The sequence below is a fragment of the Corvus brachyrhynchos genome, unplaced genomic scaffold, assembly GCF_000691975.1.
Source record: "Corvus brachyrhynchos isolate BGI_N302 unplaced genomic scaffold, ASM69197v1 scaffold167, whole genome shotgun sequence".
Lineage (NCBI taxonomy): Eukaryota > Metazoa > Chordata > Aves > Passeriformes > Corvidae > Corvus > Corvus brachyrhynchos.
The window spans coordinates 2,353,950-2,375,850 of NW_008239547.1; the positions used below are offsets into that span (position 1 = coordinate 2,353,950).

Here is a 21,901-nt window from a genome sequence, read left to right on the forward strand (position 1 = left end):
ATGTTCTACACACAGCAGATTGTTTGTTTCCGGGCGGATCTGCTGTTGGTGGCAGTTTGGGAACCACGTGCAACTGAAGGAAAACCCTTTTTTCCTTAAGCATAAGAGAGAGACTTTTCAAGAACTGGAACACTGACTAACATCCCATGTTCTGTTATCCCTTGTGTGAGCTGGGTAAAAGGAGAGAAGTGCTGGGGGGGGGATTTGCTTTAATTTTGTTTTGTTATTTTCTCTTTACTTTTAATTCTATTAGTAATAAAACTCTTTTCATTGTACTGCAACTGTTTAAGGTTTGTGCCTGCTTTGCTTTTTCTCCTAATTCTTATCTCACAGAAGTAAAATAAGTAAGTAATGAATATTTTGAACCAAAACCACTACATTTAATTGGTGTTTCTGCCCGGTTTCGAACTCAACCCGCTACAATGGACAAGATAACACAGGTTAGGAAAAGGATCCTCATCCACATACAGGCAAGGAAGGAAAAAAAAAAAGTCTATGTCCATGAAACCCCAGAAGAAGCTGCCATTAAGGTAAACACAGACACACTAATGTAGGCCATTTTTCTCAAAAGCCTGTCAGGAAGACAATCAAATAAAAATACCCTGTATATGATTTCGCCAGTAGTGAGAAGGTCAGAAATAACCAATAAACAAAAATGAATTGTTGAATCAAAAGTAAACTATATGGAACTAACCCTGTTATCATACAAGATAGCACAAAGGACTAATAAATGCCCCACAGCAATGACTTCTTGTTTTAAATCTTGCAGTACAAGCTGCTGCATCTTATACTTCAGCCTGCAAGGGTAAAAGCTCCCTTATGTATAGACCTCCAAGGCTAAAACACGTGATTTGGAAAAAAGATAACACTATTGCCTGGATTCCTCATGACCTGTTACCTCATTTCTTCAAACAAGAATCTTTAAAAATCTATTTTTTTGCTAGTTTTTAAGTACTTCCAGCACTGGCAGCACTAACTGTCTTTACAAAGAACTTCTTCATGTATCTACTTTACGCAATTATCCTCACGTGGCCAAAAGAATAGAACGGAAACATGTCTGCACGCTGAACACATTGATTGCTCTAAGCCCCAGAAACACAGGACTGGAACAAAGTTCCCTGAATCATCAAATCCAGTCCTCTGCTAATGCACTCATGTAAATAATATGTTTGTTATACTGACTGAGTTACACACAAACAGAAAAGGTTTCCCAAGGTTATCCTTCATGTGAAACTATTGTGAAAACTGTATCTATGAAAGTCTATTGTTTATTTCAGTGTCAAACAAAAGTTTAACTATCTTTCTACACAAAGCAATTCTAAAGGTTCCTGCTTGCCATATTACCCATCACACAAAAATGTACAATTCTCAGTATACTATTTTTTTACCAAGAACCCCAACAGCATTCCCTTATTACCTGAAATTGTTATTTGAAGTTATAATGATACACTAAGGATGATTTATGCTTTGAAAATATTACTCATTATCAAACAAATCTGATGCTTCTACTGAATTAAAACTCTTCTAGATGCTATGAATCATTGCTCCCAATTTTAAGTTTTAATTAAAAAAATACTTTTGAGTTACTGACGCATTTAAATTGTACTTAAAACACTAATTTGTAATTTTGCATTTTGGCCGCTATACTTCAGAATACCACAATGATTTAAAAATTGTTTGTTGGATAAGAAACACTGAAATGTTCAGCCTGGAGCAACAGTGATTTGGCAGGCCACACTGTAAAACCCTGAAAAAAAAATACAAGGCTGATGCTTATCTTAGAAACACTGATGACATGTTAAAAGCTGTTCCAATGCTATCACTATAATAATGGAAGAAACAGTCCTCAAAAATGAACATCTGTCAGCCCTAATCTCTACTGCAATTACATTTGTATTTTCGTAGTGTGGAATAGCTAGGCAGTAACTTGTAGAAAAGAAAATTATCACAATAGCTGAAAATTTTCATTTTCATCTTGACTGCTAGCAGTTTTTCCTTAAAACACATCATATCAACCATCAGTATTCAGGCACCATTTGCCCTGAAGATATCCATACGTTTTGGGTTGATGAACCACAGTCTCTGCTGGAGAAGTCTGAGGTTTTGAATTTCTCTCTGCCTGATGCTTCTCTCTCCTCATAAGCAGAAAATAGAATGAGTACATTCTTTCAAATGTTTCCTTTGTGCATGAGAATATTTCTGCTTCTTTCCCCTAACTTTGTCTATTCCTATCATCGTAACCTTTTTCATAGTGTGTTGTGCAAGCGTATCAATTTATTTTCTTGTTTCAATTGCATTCAATATGTGTGTATCCACACTGTCATCTTCCGAGCCTCGGCAGCCTGCGCAGAGAGGCACTAAGGTGTAGGGGGAGGATAGGGAAAGTACGGCACATACTCCCCTAAGACAAGACAGTAAAGTCTTTCGACTTTCCAAAAAGTACTTGGAGTTACATACATAACCTAGGATTTAAAGGTAGGGATTGATAAGGTAAACCCTATTCACCCCTACTTCCAGCACTAGAGAATATGAATGCAATCACATGTATAATAAAGTCACCTGAAAAGTTTAATACTACTAGGTGGTTTACAAACTTTCAACTCCTGATTCCTTAATGTACTTTAAAAACAATATATAGTAACAAAATATAAAAATTAAAAATAGGATTGAGCAGAACTCACTGGAAGCCAGGTAGGTACATTTACCCTACCTGCTAACCAACAAATACCCAAGTACTTTTATTTATGACATATTTGCAGAAAAATAGGTAATACCAAAAAAATTTTTGAAAATTAGCATGAAGATCAGCTTTTAGCTCCAGGTAAACAGTCAAGTGTGCCTGATTACTAGCACAGAAATTGCTGTGGTGGTTTGCCTGCACTAAGGGTAGAAACAGAAGAGAGATTTATTGTACAGGTGGTGAGGCACTGCATCAGATTCCCCAGAGAAGCTGGGGATGCCCCATCCCTGGAAGTGTTCAAGGCCAGTTTGAATGGGGCTCTGAGCAACCTAGAGGAAGGTGTTCCCACTGATGGCAGGGGGTTGGAACTGGAGCATCTTTAGGGACCCTTTCAACCCACACCGTGAATTTAGTTAGCAGGAGACATGTTTTAGAAAAACACAGAAACACACTAAGGGAATAAATACCATGCAGTTTAAGCTGTGAAACTCCTGGCAAATCTTCATTTAAATCAATACAGAGTATTGGACAAAATTTTACTGTAATACGAAAGAGAATAGAGAAATTTATGGTGCACTTAAAATCCCATTTGGCTTACAGATGTTGTAAAGTGCAAATAGTTCGGAGGATAGGAAGTACCAACATTAAGTATCACATATCCTTGTCCTGCTCTTATACCTTTCCTAAGGTATGAGTTTCAGTCAGAGGAAGAACCCTCATCTAATTTTTACAATATTCTGGTGTTATCAAAGTCTGGTCAGATATTTTTATCTGTCTAATTTTCTCTCAGTTGTTCACAAATTATTAGTGGAATGAAGTGACCTAAAATTTTTCGAGGGTAAGGATGTACTGAGTATTTTCTAAAGGGGATCACACCTTTGAGGAAAAATCTTTGTACTTACGTGATGCCACTCCATGCCTAAGAAAAAAGCTCTACAACAGGATGGCTATGAACTTGATTTAATTTTAAAATCATTTTGAACTTCAAGATGATATTTAAGCTAAGTTTTTTAAAAACATATCCGTTTAAAACTAATTTTCATGTGACAGGCCACTGCAAAGTTGGAAAGAACATTCACCCAGTAGTGATGGCCAAAGCACTTAGCTGGCCTGACAGCTAGACATGCTGCAATCAGGTTAAGTGTTGAAGCAGTGCCCCCATTTCACTCCTGTGGGTAGCTCATTCAGCTCAGTATGGGAGCTGGATTAACCTCTATAGTAAATAGTGTAAGAAGCAAAAAAATATTTTCAACCTTGCTGCAAATCTCAGACATGCATACTAGACATTTATGTCTACGAAATGTATTAAAATAACAATATTCTGAATGAACATTTTCTCAACAGTTACAAAACACGTAAAATGCTTTGGGTTGGAAGGGACCCAAGCCCCCTGCTGTGGGCAGGGACACCTTCCACTAGACCAGGTTGCTCAGAGACCCACCCAACCTGGCCTTAAATACTTCCAGGAATAGGGCACCCACAAATTCTCTGGGCAACCTGTTCCAGTGCTTCACCACCCTCACAGTAGAGCACTTCCTCCTAATATCGGATCTAAACTTCAGTTTAAATCCATTGTCCCTTGTCCTGTCCCTACACATTCTTGCAAAAAGTTTCTCTCCATCTTTCTTGTAGGCTCCTTTCAGGTGGAAGGACACAATTAAGTCACCCCAAAGCCTTCTCTCCTCCAGGCTGAACAATCCTCATTTTCCTACCCTTTCCTCATGGGAGAGGTGCTCCATCCCTCTCATTTTCCTAGCCTTTCCTCATGGGAGAGGTGCTCCATCCCTCTGATAAACTTGGTGGCTTCTCCTCTGGACTTCCTCCTACAGGTCAATGTCCTCCCTGCTGAGGACCCCAGAGCTGGATGCAGCACTGCAGGTGGGGTCTCAGCAGAGCAGGGACAGAATCCCCCCCTTGACCAGCTGCCCACGCTGCTTTTAGTGCAGCCCAGGACATGTTTGGCTTTCTGGGCTGGGAGTGCACATGGCTGGGTCATGTCCAGCTTCTCATCCATCAGCACCCTCAAGCCCTTCTGGGCAGGGCTGCTCTTGCTCTGTCCATCCCCAGCCTGTGTTGATACCGGGGGGTGCCTTGACTCTGAGCATCTTGCACTTGGTCTTGTTAAACCACGTGAGATTCCCATGTGCCCACTTCTCAAGTGGTCCAGGTCCCTCCAGATGACATCCCATCCTTCAGGTGTGGCAACAGCACCTCTCAAGCTTGGTGTAATCTGCAAATCTGCCAAGGTGCACTCAACTCCACTGTTCATGTCATTAATGAAGATATTTAATAACACTGGTCCCAGCAAGGACCCCTGAGAGACACCACTTCTCATCCATTTCTATCAGGATGTTTATCAGCATTCTAATTTCCATTCCAGTGAACATTAACTCATCCAAAAATTACCCAGAAGGTCAGAAAACTATCACTTGCTGTTCTTTAGCACAGAAATCATGGAAAAATTACAAGTCCGAAAAATGCATATTAAGCACCACAATTGCTAATATAGTCACTGATAGAGAAAATTATTATTAGTGTAGAGAACAGGTGAGACCATTTCAGGGTAAATAGAGTAGGCTGTCACTAGACTAACTTGTATAGTTTGAAACAATAAAGAGCATTTTAAGAATACAGCTTTTCTTTGGACCTGAAATAGAAATAGCAGTTTTCTGAGAACAACAATATCCTGCATTTAGTAGCACATGGAAAGTAGTGAAGCCTGGAATACCACAGCATGTTTATCTGTAAAGCTGCCAGCTTTCATCATCCTCCAAGACCATGTGCTTACCTGAAGAAGAGTTTGAACACACAGTATCTTGCCTAATTTTTTCAAATAAATCCATCTCTCCCATAAAAGGTACTCCAGCTACCTACTAGGCTTGGTCTGGTCAGATCTCTAATTTCTATTAGTAAATTAAACCCAAAATTTAAATCTCCCTGCTTCTGAACTGCCTTTCTGAAAAGACTAGTGTCAAAAGGCAGTCAAAAGTCAGTAACCCACCATGATCCCTGCAACAATCTGCTGTAAGGAAGCTCGATGGAAACTCTGCTTGGATTTTTGCTGGTGGTGCAGGGCACTGTGCTACTTACCAAGAGGTAAAATCATCCTGATGTGCTATTCTCAGAAGCAGGTTAGTCACAAAATACTGCTGCAAAAGGCAACTGTTCCTGGCTGAATTTCTACCAAAATAAAGTCCTGGCCATATCTACTACTTTTAATAAGCAGAAAGTGGTGATAAATATAGACACACCACAAATATTTTAAACACTGCACCTATTTTAAATGGCAACAATATGTAACCTTGGAAGATGTTTGGTACCCTCCTCCCAATTTACATTTTTACACTACTCCAAGTATCTACTGTACAAATTACTTCAGTAAGTGTATTTATTAAATTAGCTCTATCCAATAAAACCTAAGAATGCAAAAAACCCAATTGCATGGATATAAACATAAGGGAAGTAAAGCAATTGCCAACTTCAAGGTATGTTTTCATTCAAAGATCCTTCTCCATCATCAAAGAGAAGAAAAAAAATAAACAAAACCAAAAGAAAACCCTAAACCAAAACACAAAACTCCCAGTGATTTTCCATCTGAAGAGTTAAAAAGCCTTTAACTGAATTTCAAAGTAGATCCAGGGTTTTATCCACCTGATTAAGTACAGCTTTTAACAAGTGAAGTTGTAATTAGGCATAATGATAGCAGAACAAGCAAAGTTAGAATATGCATATAAATTCTAACTTAAGAAGTGGTCCACTTTCATAACATTTCATGTTCTTCCTATTCAGAGAGGGTTAATTCCTTCTCAAGGTGCTGGAGCTGGTGTGGAAATTTTCCACAGCACCTGTACTGGCAAAAGAATTTTTGGCTAGGAAGACAGCCACAAGGACCATGCTGGCTCAGATAGTGCCCAGGCTCTAGAAGCACCAGTTTTCAGCATTTCTGGAACATTCAGGAGGTTCCATTCCAAGAGGCTTATAAGAATTCAGTCCCATGTGGTGTTATGCCAAGAGGCTGCAACGGAGAGTTACAATTTTGTTCCTTCTGAACTGCTTAGCTGCTACCAAATATAGTACAGCTGATATGTTTAAGGCTTCTTTGAACTTTCATCAACACATTTCTCTAAAATATGGAAGCAAGTCACATAAATAAAAGTTCATGGGAAATCTTTGTCAAAACCAAGACAGGAGATGGTGTAGAAAAGGTTGGGCTTGGCTTTACCAATCTTGATCTGACTTTAACATGACATTTAAACTGTATGGGATTACAATACTTCCAGCAAACATGGTACATAACTAAATCAAGAGCCCAACACTGATTTTAGGCAGAGTATTGAAAAATCTTGCACAAAGATCAGCTACATGCCTTACAAACTTGTGCTAATCCTTAAAGATAGATTGGCTGGTTCTAAAGAAGAATCTAAAATTACACTGGGTACTGATGCATCCAGTAATAACAAGAAAGAAAAAAATCTATACAACTTCCATTCAAAATGGAAAACCCAACATAAGCAGCATCTGCTAGCTAAGAAAGCACTTTTTAATGTCTTACCAGTATTCTGTCAAAAGAACAGAATTATTGTATCTTTTGTATGATTTCCACTTTCTGATGAACACAAAGATTCTTCACTGTTTTTTGGTTATTCATTCTCAACTAGTAACAGATAATATCGATAATGCTGGGGGAAAAAAAATCACTGCTTCAGATTCACAACAGAAGACAATTATGCTAAGACATTGTATCTGTAATTCCCTTAACCTAATGTGTAAAAAAAAAATGGATCATTTAGAAGAGTTGTTTTTCACACAGATGAGTTCGAGAATCAAAATTCAGTATTCAGTATTTTCTAAGTACTTCTTACACTAAATTCAAGAGCACAGAGTCAGGTATTAATCAACCCCTGTGGAAAATGATCCACAGACATCCAGACTACAAAAGATTAAATCAGCCACAACAAAAGAAAAACCAGCCCAACAACAGGACAAAAACAACAGATGCACTGACTACTTGAACAGAACAGAAATGCTCTGCCACTGTAACCCTCTCTTCATCAAAAGACACTAATTCATCACATGTCCAAAATTCTTTTTTTTTCTACTATTTCCAATCATTCTTTTAGTTCTTTTCCTCTTCAGCCCCCTTCCCATAAGCTCCCTGTAATTCCAACCCTGTTTGTGTTGCAGCACACAGACAAATCTTTCTGCCTTCTCAGATTCTGCTTCCACAAACCCTTTCATTCATATCCACACAAGCATCTTTACTTGCAAATCCATTTCTTTTTATTGCTATCCTTTCACCTGAAAGAGCTTTCATCTATTCCCCATCTGTCTCAGAAAGCTTTCGCCATACCTACTCAGCTGAAAAACTTATTTTTTCCCCACATATCACTCTTACATGGATTTACATCCATATTCTGTCTTTACTGGATTCCAAATATGTTTTATACTAGAGAAGTAAAAGTATTTGAAAAGTGTTGCAAATGCTAGTTGTCCATATACATAATATCACAACATTATGTGGAGTGATAACCAGATGGAGTTATGTAACACAGACTTCTCCAGAGGGTTAAGGAAAACTCTAGAAAAATACTACATCACTGTAGGCTTTTTTACACTCATTCTCCAGGACTCCCAAACAAAACAGAACATTTTTTTTTTCTCCACTGAAAAATATTTTTACATTACTAACCTAAAGTTATTCTACATGAGAAAAATCTCCCATGCCTCTCAGCCTCAGAGTTTACAGTAATAGCAGTCACCTACCTGACATGGTGGTTTTTATCACCTTTAGGAGAGAAAAGCATTTGACGTACACTGAAATAATTTAACTCACCAATAAAAGGAATTGAAGCCAAAGAGTCACCAGGTGGGCTGGAACTTGATGCTTTCCTTTCCTCTATTCTTTTTATGTGGACTTCTCTCCGAGCATCATTAGGTAACCAACAGGTAGTGTCTGAGGCTGCCTCTTGATCATTTACAGCAAGAATGTAGGACTGATGCCTCAAAGGCTGGGGAGTTTGGTGGCCAGAAGGTGATTTGTCCCGCATGACCACTGCGTCTTTGTCATTTCCCTGAACATCCATTTGCAGACTTTCAGACTCACGAACATCTTCCCTTTCAAAACCATGAATCTTTTTTCTGATGGAACCATCTACATTGTCAGAGGTAGTTGAACACTCACTTGTTGGCTGAACAAGTTTGGCAGAAGCTGGAGCCAGACAGGAAGGTTGGATGGTTTTACCAGTTTCTGTTTTGTGATCTGGGGCACCTTCGGCTCGGATCCTTGACTGTTGGTTTAACAGACTGCTTTGATGCAAGTGATTTACTGTTCTTTGGTCTTTGCTGGCAATAGCATCCAGGCCCTGGTTAAGGGGAATTGATGGTTTTGCTGCATAGGGAGCTGAGTTCTTCAGAGAGCTATTTTTAGAATTTCTGGCTGGTGTGAGAGACAACCTCTCTTGTGAAACACCTGCAGATTTTGAAACTCCCCCAGGAGTTTGCAAATCACGAGAAGGCTGTAACATTTTAATATCTGGTGAAACTTTCTGAAAGTGAGAACCAGGCAGAGAAGCTCTACTACCTGTTCTCCTGCTGTCTGAAATACAAGCACTCGGAGCAATAGGAAAATTTTGGCCTCGAAGGGACATATGAAATGCATGTTGTCTAGATCTGTCATAAATACCTCGCCGATCGTCTTGTTCGGTAAACCCTGTCCATTTGTAAGTCTTTCTCCTATCTCCATTTGCATCTGCAATCATATTCTCAGAATGAAAATTTTCTAGCACTTCACCCTGTTTGCTGAGATAATCCCACGACCGAGCCCTGTGATTTCTAGCATTGACTGAAGGCGAAGTTAAAGTATCTTGTGAAGCACTTCGTGGCCATTCTTTCAACACAGGATCTTCAAGCCTTTCCTGGGATACACTTCTCTGACGGATCTGGACAGACTGTGGAACCCTGTCGTGAGAGGTGCTCCTGCGCCGTACCTGAGAAGCAGTGCGATTTGGCACCACCTGATTATACTCAGTTGTGTTCTGAGAAGCTGCCCTTAAGCTATCTAACCTCTCCTGTATTGTTCTGGAGCCATACATGTGCATGCGCCTATTATCAATGTACTCCTTGTAAGTTTTGTAGGTCTTCCAGTCTATATGCTGGTGGGAGGTTGGAGAACTGTAGTGATTAGTAGAGACTGAGGGTGAGTCTGTGGCTTGAGTAGAAGGTCTAGTGCTTGGGATGCCTTCTGGACATACTACATAATTTGAAGCTTTACTTACTGTTCCAGTTGTATCAACTGGTCTTGTTATTGGAGTCTGGGGAAGTACAATGGCAGTGGACACTAAAGATGGTGGTGATGTGGTCCGTGCTTTTAGACTGGTTTGATCTTTCAAGCCATATCTTACTTCCTCTGTCCTGTGAGATGGACCAGCATGGTTATTTCTGCAAGATGGCAAATCTACAGCCTTCTCAGAAGGCACAATAACAGTCCTTACAGTTTCATTGCAAACACACACGGCTGTATTTGATTTTGCAATGTCTGTTGGTGATGGAGGCACTTGTATTTCCATTCTGTAGGCCCTCTCTGGCTGTGTCAATGCCCGGACTGGTCTACTGACTTGCTTTTTCCCCAGCGAGAAGTCAGAAGGTAGCTTGTCTCCAGTTTGTGCCTTAACAGAGGCTGTGGATGTCAGGCGTGGATAACATATTGGTGGTGGTTCAGGTATGTTGTGGGCATTACCACTGTAGGCTTCGTTGCCTTTCAGGTAGGCATCTTGGGAATATGCCTGTGGAGAGAAGAGTAAGTGAGTATTCAGCAGTGAGGGAGATGGAAAAGTTCACCATCTCGTATTTGCATGAACAAGCTTCAAGGGAGGGGAACACAGGTTCTAAATTCACACTCCCTCTAATCTTAGGCAAAATGTTAGTTAAGAAGACAAAAACAGCATTCCATTGCCTTAGTGAGCAGAAACACAACAAGCAAAATCATGACATACATTCCCTCCCTCAACAATTAAAAACCTGAACTGATGACCAGTTCCAGGAAATACTGCAAGTAGGGCACTGAGGCAGGTTTTTCAAAATCCATGAGCACACAACACAGTATTTTTCTCTCCCTTAATTTTGCTTTCTAACATGATACTTCACACATTCTTCTTGTTTAAGCCTCCCATTGCTGGAAACTGGAATTTCACATCAATCAATAGGTTAAAACGCTGCATAATAAATTCAGCTAGCACTAGAAAATTCTCTATTCACTTAGGGTGTAAAACAACTGTTCACTTAATGCAGTACATATGAAAAGTACAGACATATAAATATACATACACATACTCCTCTAAGATGTCTTCTACATAAAAGCCACTGTTCCTAAACATATAATGAATAAATTGAAGCAGTAACATATTGTTGTGAGCCAACACCCTGTAAGTCACCTTATATTTTACAGGAGACAGCAAGTACGTGGTACGCAAATTTTACTGCAGAAAACATTAATGATATTCAGCATTTTTAACTTTGAGGTACAAATACTATGAAAATTCATACATAGCCACCACTGCCCATGCACTATGGAAACCCAAACTGAAATCTCTAATTTCCTTAGTGCACTTTGCATCTTCATGCATAAGAACCTGACTCCTAAGAAAGAAATGGTTATACTACACTTAGTATGTTTCCGCAGCATTTCTGAAAAGCAGAATTTGTCAGTGTGAAATTAACAGAACATTCAAAATAATAAATCAATGAGAAGCACACAGCATACTTAAACAATATTCTATTATTGAAAAACTTTAGCATGACTTTGTTCAGTTTGACCATAATGAAATAAAGAGCCAATGCAGAGCCTGCCAATGTAACAGAAGATTAAAATAATTTCTCAGGGCTTTTACACACTTAGGCGTGCTATCATATCACAACATTTCTTGTTCAAATCGTAACATGCTCAATTCCAGTGTATCAGTGTGCTCTGTCTTAATAGTAGACAGTTATAAAAGCCCAAGTGCAGCCATAAAATTAATACAGAGCAAAGTACAGAGGAGGGCGAGGCATTTACTGCTGCAATGTTATACCGAGCATTAGCAAAGTGCAAAATATTAAAGCACATTGAGAGAAAACAGACCAAATAACACAGGCACAAACCACAAACCAAGAGATCAGCATTATGAAGAAAATTCAGCTCAGACTATCTAGCTCATTTCCAAACTTGCTGTTTCATATTCTTGCTTCTCACAAATCATTAAGAAAAACATGCCTTATAAAACCATCAGAGAAATGGCTACTGTACGTTTCTTACCAGTGCTGTGACATCCTTTGTAAACTGCAGCTGGCAGAAAACAGGAAAACACAGTAAAAACTGCTTACAGATGTAAAGACAGAATTATCTTGTCATATTGATGTTGACTACAGCAAGCTAAAAATACAGCTACACTGATTTCACTGGAAGGTACCAACAGACATAAAGGGCAGTAGAGCATAAAAAATAACTTCACCCTCCTTGTGAGCATGTCCATCTCAGGCTTATATTTGGTCCTTACATTTATCCTGTACCTTTACAGAAAGCAAAATATGTTTGTGCCATTTTGCCTTGGTGCATCCCTACAGCTGCCTGCAGAGAGCTCTGGCTCTGTGCAATGAGATTTCCCTTCCACTACAGCAATATTACTGTCTCTCATTTCCCTGGGCTGCTACCATCCATCCCTGCTTCCTGGTGACGAAACAACGGCTTTATTATGCATTTAAAACAGCACGCCCCTTCCTCACATATATCCAAACATGACCACGAACTGTCAGCTGACTGCAGCTGCTTTCACGCCGTACATCTGAAATTAGAGGAATGATGCTGCAGAAACACTCTCCTCATGTGATTTGTAATTTTTTTCCTTCACTCATAGTAAAAATCAGGACAGGCTTCCCACTGACACATTTAATGAGGGGAAGGAGCGTAAAAAGGTAAGTATTTCTAAACCTTTAAATAAATGGCTATTTAAGATCTTGATGGACTACAAGAATTAAATAAAATTTGGAAAAGATGCTGAAGACCCTGAAACAGATTGAGCGAGATCCTTCTGGCATGCAGGACAAACAAAAACCATTACATACTGCCCCTTAATTAGAAAATAATTATCAATTTATACAGCTGATAAAACAGCTTATATTCCAACTTCTCTGGGATATGCACACATCACACCAACAGAAAATACACCCCATCTACATTTTTGTAAAGCATTCCCCTGACAAACAATGCTTCATTGACTTTGACAGCACAAAGGCTAAATTCCAAAGCTGATGTGATCTGATTGTAGCTGAAGACAACAGATGAGTATAAAATTAAGTTCTCAGCTCTTGACAAAATTTATCACAGGTATTAAAATATCACCTTCAGAAGACAGGGTCCAAAATGATATCAGCTAGGTTTTCTCCTCCCAAAAAAAAGTATGTTTCCATGATTGCAGGTATATCCAGACAGACGGACTGCCAGGTCTGTTAGACAGTTACTGGGAAGTGTGTTTCTCTTTTCAACCTCACTTCACCCAAATCACTGAAACAAAGCGGAACATACTTCCAAGAGAGAGAAAATTTACAGATAGGACTGTGATAGTTCCACAAAGAATATTTGATATCTTTGTTCCATAACTCTGATTAAGGGCCTACAGGAAATAATGCAACATAGAAACAGATGGATCTGTCCTAAATAATGTCACGCTGAAGGATGCATTATCAGCCTTTTTACTACAAAATGTTTTAACTGCTTTAAGCACAAAGTGATGAGATTTTTAGAAAAGGTTTAGAGACTAAGAAATGTGAAATACACCAATATATTTATTACTTCATACATTGCTTTGACATTTAACATATTTTGCAACCACATAAAACACAGTTTGATTATTACTCTCTTTAGTTTCTCTGACAATAAGTCATGTGAAAATGCTACCTTAATCTCTAAGTGATTGCAACAGGATACATTCATAAAAATGTCATTAGGGTATGGCTGAATTTTAAGTGTTTATAAAAAACCAAAAGCCAAATCAACCAAACAAAAAAAGGCTTGCAACTTAGAAAACAAAAATTTTCTTTTAATATCCAGATTAGTGATGCTCCTGATTCAGACACCAGCCAGCCTATTTCAATTTCTAAAGAACTAGTTACTCAGCAGTTATTCAGAAGTCTCAACATGATCGAAAAATTAGTCTAGATGTTTTATGAGCTCTTTTCCACCTTCTCAAAACAACGGCAGTTTTAAAAGACTACCATACAAATGCAGCAATTTAGAGTGACATTAACCGCTCTGATGGATAACAGCTCTGCAACAATTACTAGAAGAAAATTGCTGCTCTTACAGTAGGAACTCAGCATGTTTCCAGTTATTGGGTACCATTTCTTCCCACCTTGCAATCTGGTTTTGTTTGCACGAAGTTTGCAAACTCCTATGGTAAAGGATTAATTTCTTACTGTGAATTTGTAGAACCATAAAGGGTTTAACTCCTAAGGTAATTCATGCCATATGATAGGCAAAATACATTTTATGCAAATAAAGCATTTTACAAGGTATCTCATTAACCACTTAAAATTCAGCTGAAGGGTTTTGGTCCCATTTTTATCACCTTGATTTTATGCCATTAGATGCTAGAACAGTAACAGCCAAATGCATGAGGATTCCTCTGGGAAAGAATCATGGTGAAACCCTGTACTTTCAATAGCTCAAACTGACCCCTTAGCCCAAATCCATGAAAACATGCAGCCCTATGTTTCACTGAGGATGGGTGTGCTTCACTACACTTCACTACAGGATGAGTAACAACACTGATTTCAACAGAACTATTCACAAAATTGGTGATAAGCATTTTGATAAATCAGACGCTAATGTGCCCAACTCCTTGCAAGACTGAGCTTGGGGCATTCTTCTTTCCTTCTCCAACTAGTTTGGCTTCAGATCCTTTACTACTAAATTGTTCTCTTCCCTGGAGCTAACTTATTCTCACAGTCATCATGAGTATGGGAACTGCACACCAGAAAAGTTTACAGCTCTCTTAAAAGGAAACACTTTCTAGTTACAGTTTTTTCTGGCAAGAATGTTAGTAAATACAGCTCAACTGCTTTCATTTTACTCTGAGACACCTAAACACTACAGTCAGATAATGTTATTTGGAAAAAAACCCAAAAAACACACACCCTTTCTTCCTAAAGGCAGTGCAATTTTAGTATTCAAAATTTAATGCCTTAGGCCCAATAAATTTTATTTCCAAATACAAGGTGTGTAACAGACTTTCTTGTAAAGTCTAAATTGTGGTTAGGAGGGTTGATGAAAATGGTATTTTCTAACATATGCAGTGTTCAACAAAGTTTAAGTCTCTTCTTCTAGGTCACTGCGTCTTCACAGCACACGCTGCCTTTCACTGTACTTGCTGCCAGAGCTTTAATATTAACCTCTGTGCACATCAGTAACTGTCAGCACAAAATCTGGAAGCAAAAAAGTGCTCCAAGTCTCTGGACTAAATACAACTACTTAGAAAAACGTATCTATCTTTATTAAAAGACAAATGAAAATAGTTCACAGTTTGCCATGTTGCTGCACTAGGTCTGATGCAACTGGATGGTCTCAGGAAGGGGGGAAAAAAAAAGGAGTCTTTAACATTGAAACTGCGGGCAGACCTGCAGTCAGACACAAGGTTACTGGGTCATGTAAAACTCTAGGATACATTTCCTCATTTAAGTTATTTTTCTTTTTGTTGTGGGTTTCTTTCCTTCCTTTTTTTTTTTTTTTTTTTTTTTTTATAGGTGCACCACTGGCAATTTCAGGCTACTACAAGGCCTTGAGAATCACCAAATTCCTCAAAATCTCTTAAGTTCAGAAATTATAATGCAGCAAACTCTTCTCTTTGCACAGATCTCCCAATACACTGAAAACTTCCATATCACCTGACTAGAAAGAAGGGAAAACAAAAAAGAAAATCTATGCTTCAATTCACTTTTATTCACTTTCCTGGTCATTCCATCTAGGATTTTTGGTTCCCCTACTGTCTATGACAAGAGAAACATTTCTGTCCAAATGCAGTCAACTTTCAGTTACTGATATGCAGCTTCATTGATCTGTAATTCTAAGGAAAGATTAAGACTTAACTAAACTTACCAAAAACATAATAGTAAACAGCCCCCTTTTATTTCCATATTTACCATTACTCATGGAATGCTCAATAAAATCTTTCTGTAAATGAAACTGCAAAGTTCTTTCCAGAAGGCTAAGGCATGTTTCAACAGATTTGTACATTTATAAAATTTAATGGTGACAACACCTAAGACCAAAAGTAACCTCTTACTGTTTGGGGCAATTCCTCTAAGAAAATGGTTTTTTAGAAATTAAACTGTTGGAGGTAGGCTAAAAGTTAGGTAAGACAAACTTTTGAATGAGTGGGCAGTGAGAAAAGTGCTAGAAAATGAAAGGTGGAAAAAAAAGGACACCTTACCTATAGTACGTATATACAACATAGTTATATACATCAACAAAATAATATCTACATCTATTTACCTATAATAAGTACTATATATAATGATTAATATGTTACATTACAAACAAAATTCCAAATAAATGGCTCCAATGCAGATCATATTAAAGATACCATTTTTCAAAGAGTGGTATTTTCAAGTGCCTGGTACTTAGAAATTCAGTGACTTGTAGGCTGTATTCTTTTTTATATATATAAGGAACAACTAGCAAGTAAGTAAATTCCAATGTGAACATTCCCAAAAATCCTGCATACTGAGGACAGGCTAACATATATGTGTTAGACACAACAAAGCCTACTGACAAAAGTCATAATAATGCTCACCTGTAAATAGGCTTAGAAAACCCAATTTACTCTATGGAGCACCTTCAGTATTTCAGTATTTTCCACATAGCACAAAAATTTTTGAACAACTGGAAAGTTGTCAAAATTTGAACAGTATTTTAGTATTAAACTTGTTATCCCAAGGCTACAAAACAGCAACAATTTCATTGAATACACTTGAGAAAAATGAACTATTTGTAGTTGACCTAAATGTGTCTTCCCATTTGCATGAAGTCAGTGGCACTAAAACCTACAAGATGCCAAAATTCTGTCAAAAAAGGTTGACAATGCTACAGAATTTGCATATAGATACATCAAATTTGAAACACCAAGGATAGCATGACATAAAAACAATCCTCCTCTTCCTAGTTTAAAAATGGTCACAATACCTAGAAATGTTTCAAAATAAGGTCTTTTGATAAATTTAAGTAAATTAATCACAAATCTGAGGAGGAGCACGAGAAAGCCAACACATACACAGTTGTCAAGAGTTCAAGTTTTTGTCATAGATAGAGATGTTTTAAATATCCTTTTCCCCATCCACAAAGTGACATTTTCAACACCAGTGAACAAACACAACTGACACTGGTTTCACTAATGGCAGGATTTCACACGTAATTCCCTTCCAAGTAAGCACTGTTCACATGCCACAGAGGGCAATGGCCTGTGGATTGGAGCACTTCATTGTTACTATTGATGAATGGATTTGAATCCCTGTTTTCAGGAAATTCAATATACCAAGAGGTTCACAGACATATATGGATGTTTCTGAAGACTAAACTCAAGGTTTAAAATTAGTGAACTAAAGATAGAAACAAGTAACAGTGTTTCTAGCCATGGAATAGACTATGTTAGTAGTCATGAGCACATGGAATAGACTGCCAAGTACTATAAAACTTAGCACAACCAGCATCATTCCTGAATATAATGAAACTATTCCATCCTAGATACACCATTCATGAGCTCATACCACAATATCCAGTAGTGCTTGGAGCTTTTCTGTTTTTGCAGCATACCAGTATTTAGCATGAGTTTACAATGAGTGACACTATCTGAAGACACTTACAGTGAAACATATGACAGATGTCACAGAAAACAACTATGTTATTTAACATTCTATAATAAGCTTACATAACACAACTTCAGGTTTAAGTTTTTCCTCTATTAATAAGGGCCATGTACCTTACCACTGACTGTTCACTCGGCACTTACACTGACACCTGAAGATGTTTCATATATCCAATCTTTTTCTAGAACTTCCACAGGCAGGTATTTTTTCTCTTTTCTTTACCCCTCAATCTCCTCAAGGATAATTACCTTATTTTCTTTTTGTTAATATCCTTTCCTTACCCAATGACAATAATCATCTTTTTTTTTTTCCCTCTGACCCCATCTCACGTGTCGGTACAACAAGTTATATCCAACCAATTATTTTTCATCTCTACTTCACCTGAAGGTTGCACTTGGTGTTTCACCAGCAGAGAGATGATGTGCCTAAGACCTTTTCACCCAGACAAATACAAATGTTTAACTTTAAAACTACAAATCCTGCCTTGCCCAGATTCTTACACTGTTACGGCTACAAGACTGCATTAGATGCATATGGCATTCAGGAAATTTAAATGTTAGCATTATTCCTGCATTTATACATATTCACAGTTCCAGTTAAAAAAAAAAAAAAAAACAAACCACCAAACCAAAAATACCAACCACCAAAAACACCCCAACAGCTTTTCTCTCCCACTTATTCATGCAATTGAAACTCACACCCTACCCCCAACATTTTCTGTGTTGGATTACTGAAATACTTCTTCATCAAATGTTCTCAAAATATCACTTCTATTCTAATAATCTTGGCTTGTTGTCCTAGCTGGAGAGCTCCTGTACTAGCTTCTACCTCCACTTTAACTCAAAACAAAGTTTTTTGGTTTTTTTTCTTTACCCATTAATTTGATCTGTAATAATGGAAAACAGCTGCTGAAACCCATAGGTTTTTCTTAACTCAAAGTCACCTTACTACTTCTGTGTGCATTAGAAAATACACTTTTCCAGCTACTAACAAGAAAATCTACCCTGCTTGTCATCTTCTCCTTTCCTCTGCTTCCAATTAAAAATAAACTAGAGCATATCAATATATTAGGTGTTTTTCTGATTCTTCCCAATATGCACTTACATATTGCGTATTATTCAAGGCTCTTTCGGACTTAGAGACAATAAATGGGATATGAATTATCTCACTACATATGCAGGACCTCAGTTCAAATCAAGAACAAATAGGCACTAGTGCAACAAAACATTTACAGGAGTCAAAATTAAAAAATTTGGTAATAAACTTTGGCTCATTCATCACATTTCTTAGTCCACTCACAATTAGTGAATTATTAACAAAGGCTTCATGTGTTAATTTTTGAATTCAAATTCTTTAGAACTGGACAACCTAGCTAAAGGAAGCAATCCCATTCATAAATTCTAACATAAGGAAATTAATCCAAATTACAGTAAAAATATAAACAAGATGTATTTTTTAACATGCTAGAAATATCATGTGAAGACACTACTCCCTATATTCGGATTCCCCTGAGATTTCAGGCATGGCAAGAAGGTAGGAAAATATTTAAGGAGTGACAAAGAGATAAACTCTTAATTATTTGCTGATAGTACACTTCAAAGACTTTGTAAGCAACAACAGAACATTTTTGTCTAGTCAATATAGTCTCTGAACAGGAGCTTCATAAACATACCAGTTGAAGGATGTCCTCATCTTTTGGCATAACACTAAGTTCCAATACGCTGTCACTGAAAGAAACAGGAAAAAAAAATACATCACAGATGAACTTCTGGAGACTTTCAATTCTTGTTATAAAGATAATCCATTTACTTCCATAGATGAAAACTATTCAAAAACTCCAACTCAGCTATTACGACAAATATGCAACTCAACAAAAATAAACACTGATTTCCACTAGAATCTTGGGAAGTAAGAGTAGAAGAGAAATCTGACTGAGCCAGTTTATTGAGCCAACACACTGGTTTGGGCAGTTTTATTTCCTTTTATTTTCTCCCTCAAGTCCTAAGGTACACTACTTGTTTGGAGCTTCTCAAACAAAACAATGTGGCAAATCTGCGAATAAAGCTAAAACTTCCCACTTTCTTCAATTCAAAAATAAAGTCTCTTAGCACTCTTTAAAATTGCTGTGGTGATGTCTTAATCATCACACCATGTGAAAAGAGGAGCAATACCAAGGCAAGTACTGACTTACACCTTTCCACTCCAATCACCTCCTAGCAGAATCAACTTAAACAGTCATTCAGATGACATCTGAAATATGGATGAAAAACACTTGCTATTTGTAAATGCTGCATTCATCAGTCTGAGCTGGTGAAACCAAAAACAGCAGCAGCATAAAGATCCAGGAATCTGAATAGTTCAATCAGTGTGACTCAAACACAAGCAAAACCAGGACATCAAATGAACAGTGTACCAGTTACCCAGCCAATTATTTTACAAACAGTGAAATCCACGGTTGGTTTTCACCAGAAATAAGGTATTTTCACAAGCAAGAGAGAAGCATATGCTTGTAACACTGGACACAGAAGAGATGAATTTATTATCTCATTTGAGATAATGGAATAAGCTGTTCACATTCATTAAATGTGAAGTGGAACAGGTACAGAGAAGGGCTACAAAAGGCTAACATACAGTCTATTATAACGAGGGGTAAGAACCAAAATGAAGATACTACGAACATTATTTGGAAATCTCACGTCAAAATTAAAAAAGGATATTTCAAAAAACCTGACCAGTATCAGCATTAGAAAAAAAGGCATACAACCTAATTTGGTATGTCAGAAACTGGCTCATCTGTACTGGTCAGTACAACGCATTAGGTGAGGAAAGACAAAACCAGCACAAACACTGGCCCAATTACAGGGCACACCGATCAGCCTACTGAGAAGGACCTCAGATTATTTCTGCAGAAAAGAAACCCATCATCTCAAAACGTAGTGTGTGATTTATTATGCTTTCTTATATGAAAAATGTTTCTAATTTGTGGTTCCTTTTCCATTTTTTAGCGACCACAGACATAAGGCTGATTTCCAAAATAGAAGAGTAAGGGTATTTGGTTTCACAATCTTTTTAAACCATTATTCATTTTGGAAAAGAGTGTTCTCCAAGTAGCAGAAAACTTACTTTAGTCTTAAAATTGAAGATCAGCAGTGATTTAAGTTTTTAAATCTACATACATCTAGGAAAAAATAAGTCTTCAAAAGCCTTGCAAAGATTTTTTTTTTTAAATACTGAATTATAAGAAACAAGGGAGTATTGATTTTATGTGCACTTAAAATAGCATTTCCCATATTGACTGAATGCATAAACAGCTTGAGGAATTTTTAACAAAGCGTTCAGATTTCAGTTCTACACATGCATAGCATGTACATATAAATCATATCAGACAACTGCTTACTTGCAGGATGAAGACTTTGGATGTCAAAAATATGATAGCATTGCTCCTCTTGAAGTACTTCTTATATAAAGAAATAAAATTTGACACAGAACAAACCATACTAATTCAAGTATTTTGCATGTTTCCTCCCCCTCTTCTAAGAAAGTGATTAAATCCATTTACCCAATTTACATTGTTTTAGTAAACATTCAGAAGACTAAAGGGTTCCATTCAGGAACACTGTTTTAAACATAATTCAAATAACTACTTAACAATTCTATTCCTGTTTGCCTGAAGAATCTTTTGGCGACAATTTGGATCTTCCTACTTTATATTTCGTGACATGCTCTGAGGATGTTTTTTAATTCTTGTATCAGAAACAAAAAGTATTAAGGAAGACACCTGGTTTTTTGTACTACATAATGTAAATGCAAATTATGAACTAGAAAGTGCTAGTAAGAACCACCACACAGAAAGTGATAGTCTACACTGGAACTCCAGACACAGTACTCAGAACTCTCGAGATATTTATCATTCTCATTACTTGCATCACGCATTCAGAGTGTTAAATTTAAATGTATTGATTCCAAGTCATCAAACTAAAGCACTAATCATGAAGACTATCTTCTGATGCATTACTTTGTATTAATGAAACAGATTCAGTAGCAGAACTCTGTACATTCCTGAGTAATCCCAACACTTTCAGGAAGAATTTGCAAAGAGAAACAACTGGAATAGACAATCATTCAAATTCCCCAGTTTAAGAAAAAAAAGGGGGGGGGGGGGAAGAGAAGAAGCAAATCAGAATCTGTTTCCTCTTTTATTTAGAACCATAAATAATGTACAGAGTTTATGTTAGCAATCAACATATCTCCAAGTTGATTATGTATGTAAACAGGTAAGAATAAATTTTTAATGGACCAAACCAGCAACTACTGGCAAAGAGTAGGAAACCT

At 37.5% G+C, this 21,901-nt stretch overlaps 1 protein-coding gene across 2 annotated transcripts in view; it reads right to left on the reverse strand.

Moving 5' to 3' along the window:
- The window catches only part of ARHGAP21 (Rho GTPase activating protein 21), an 88,064-nt gene that overhangs the window by 23,087 nt on the left and 43,076 nt on the right, over positions 1 to 21,901 (reverse strand). Inside the window, exons 6-8 of one of the 2 annotated variants that reach the window (XM_017741437.1) lie at positions 19,242 to 19,296; positions 11,970 to 11,999; positions 8,514 to 10,461 (exon numbers count right to left, since the gene is read on the reverse strand). In XM_017741437.1, coding sequence (XP_017596926.1) covers positions 8,514 to 10,461; positions 11,970 to 11,999; positions 19,242 to 19,296 — 2,033 coding nt within the window. The remainder of the gene's footprint in view (positions 1 to 8,513; positions 10,462 to 11,969; positions 12,000 to 19,241; positions 19,297 to 21,901) is intronic. The other variant, XM_017741438.1, reaches the window with a different exon arrangement.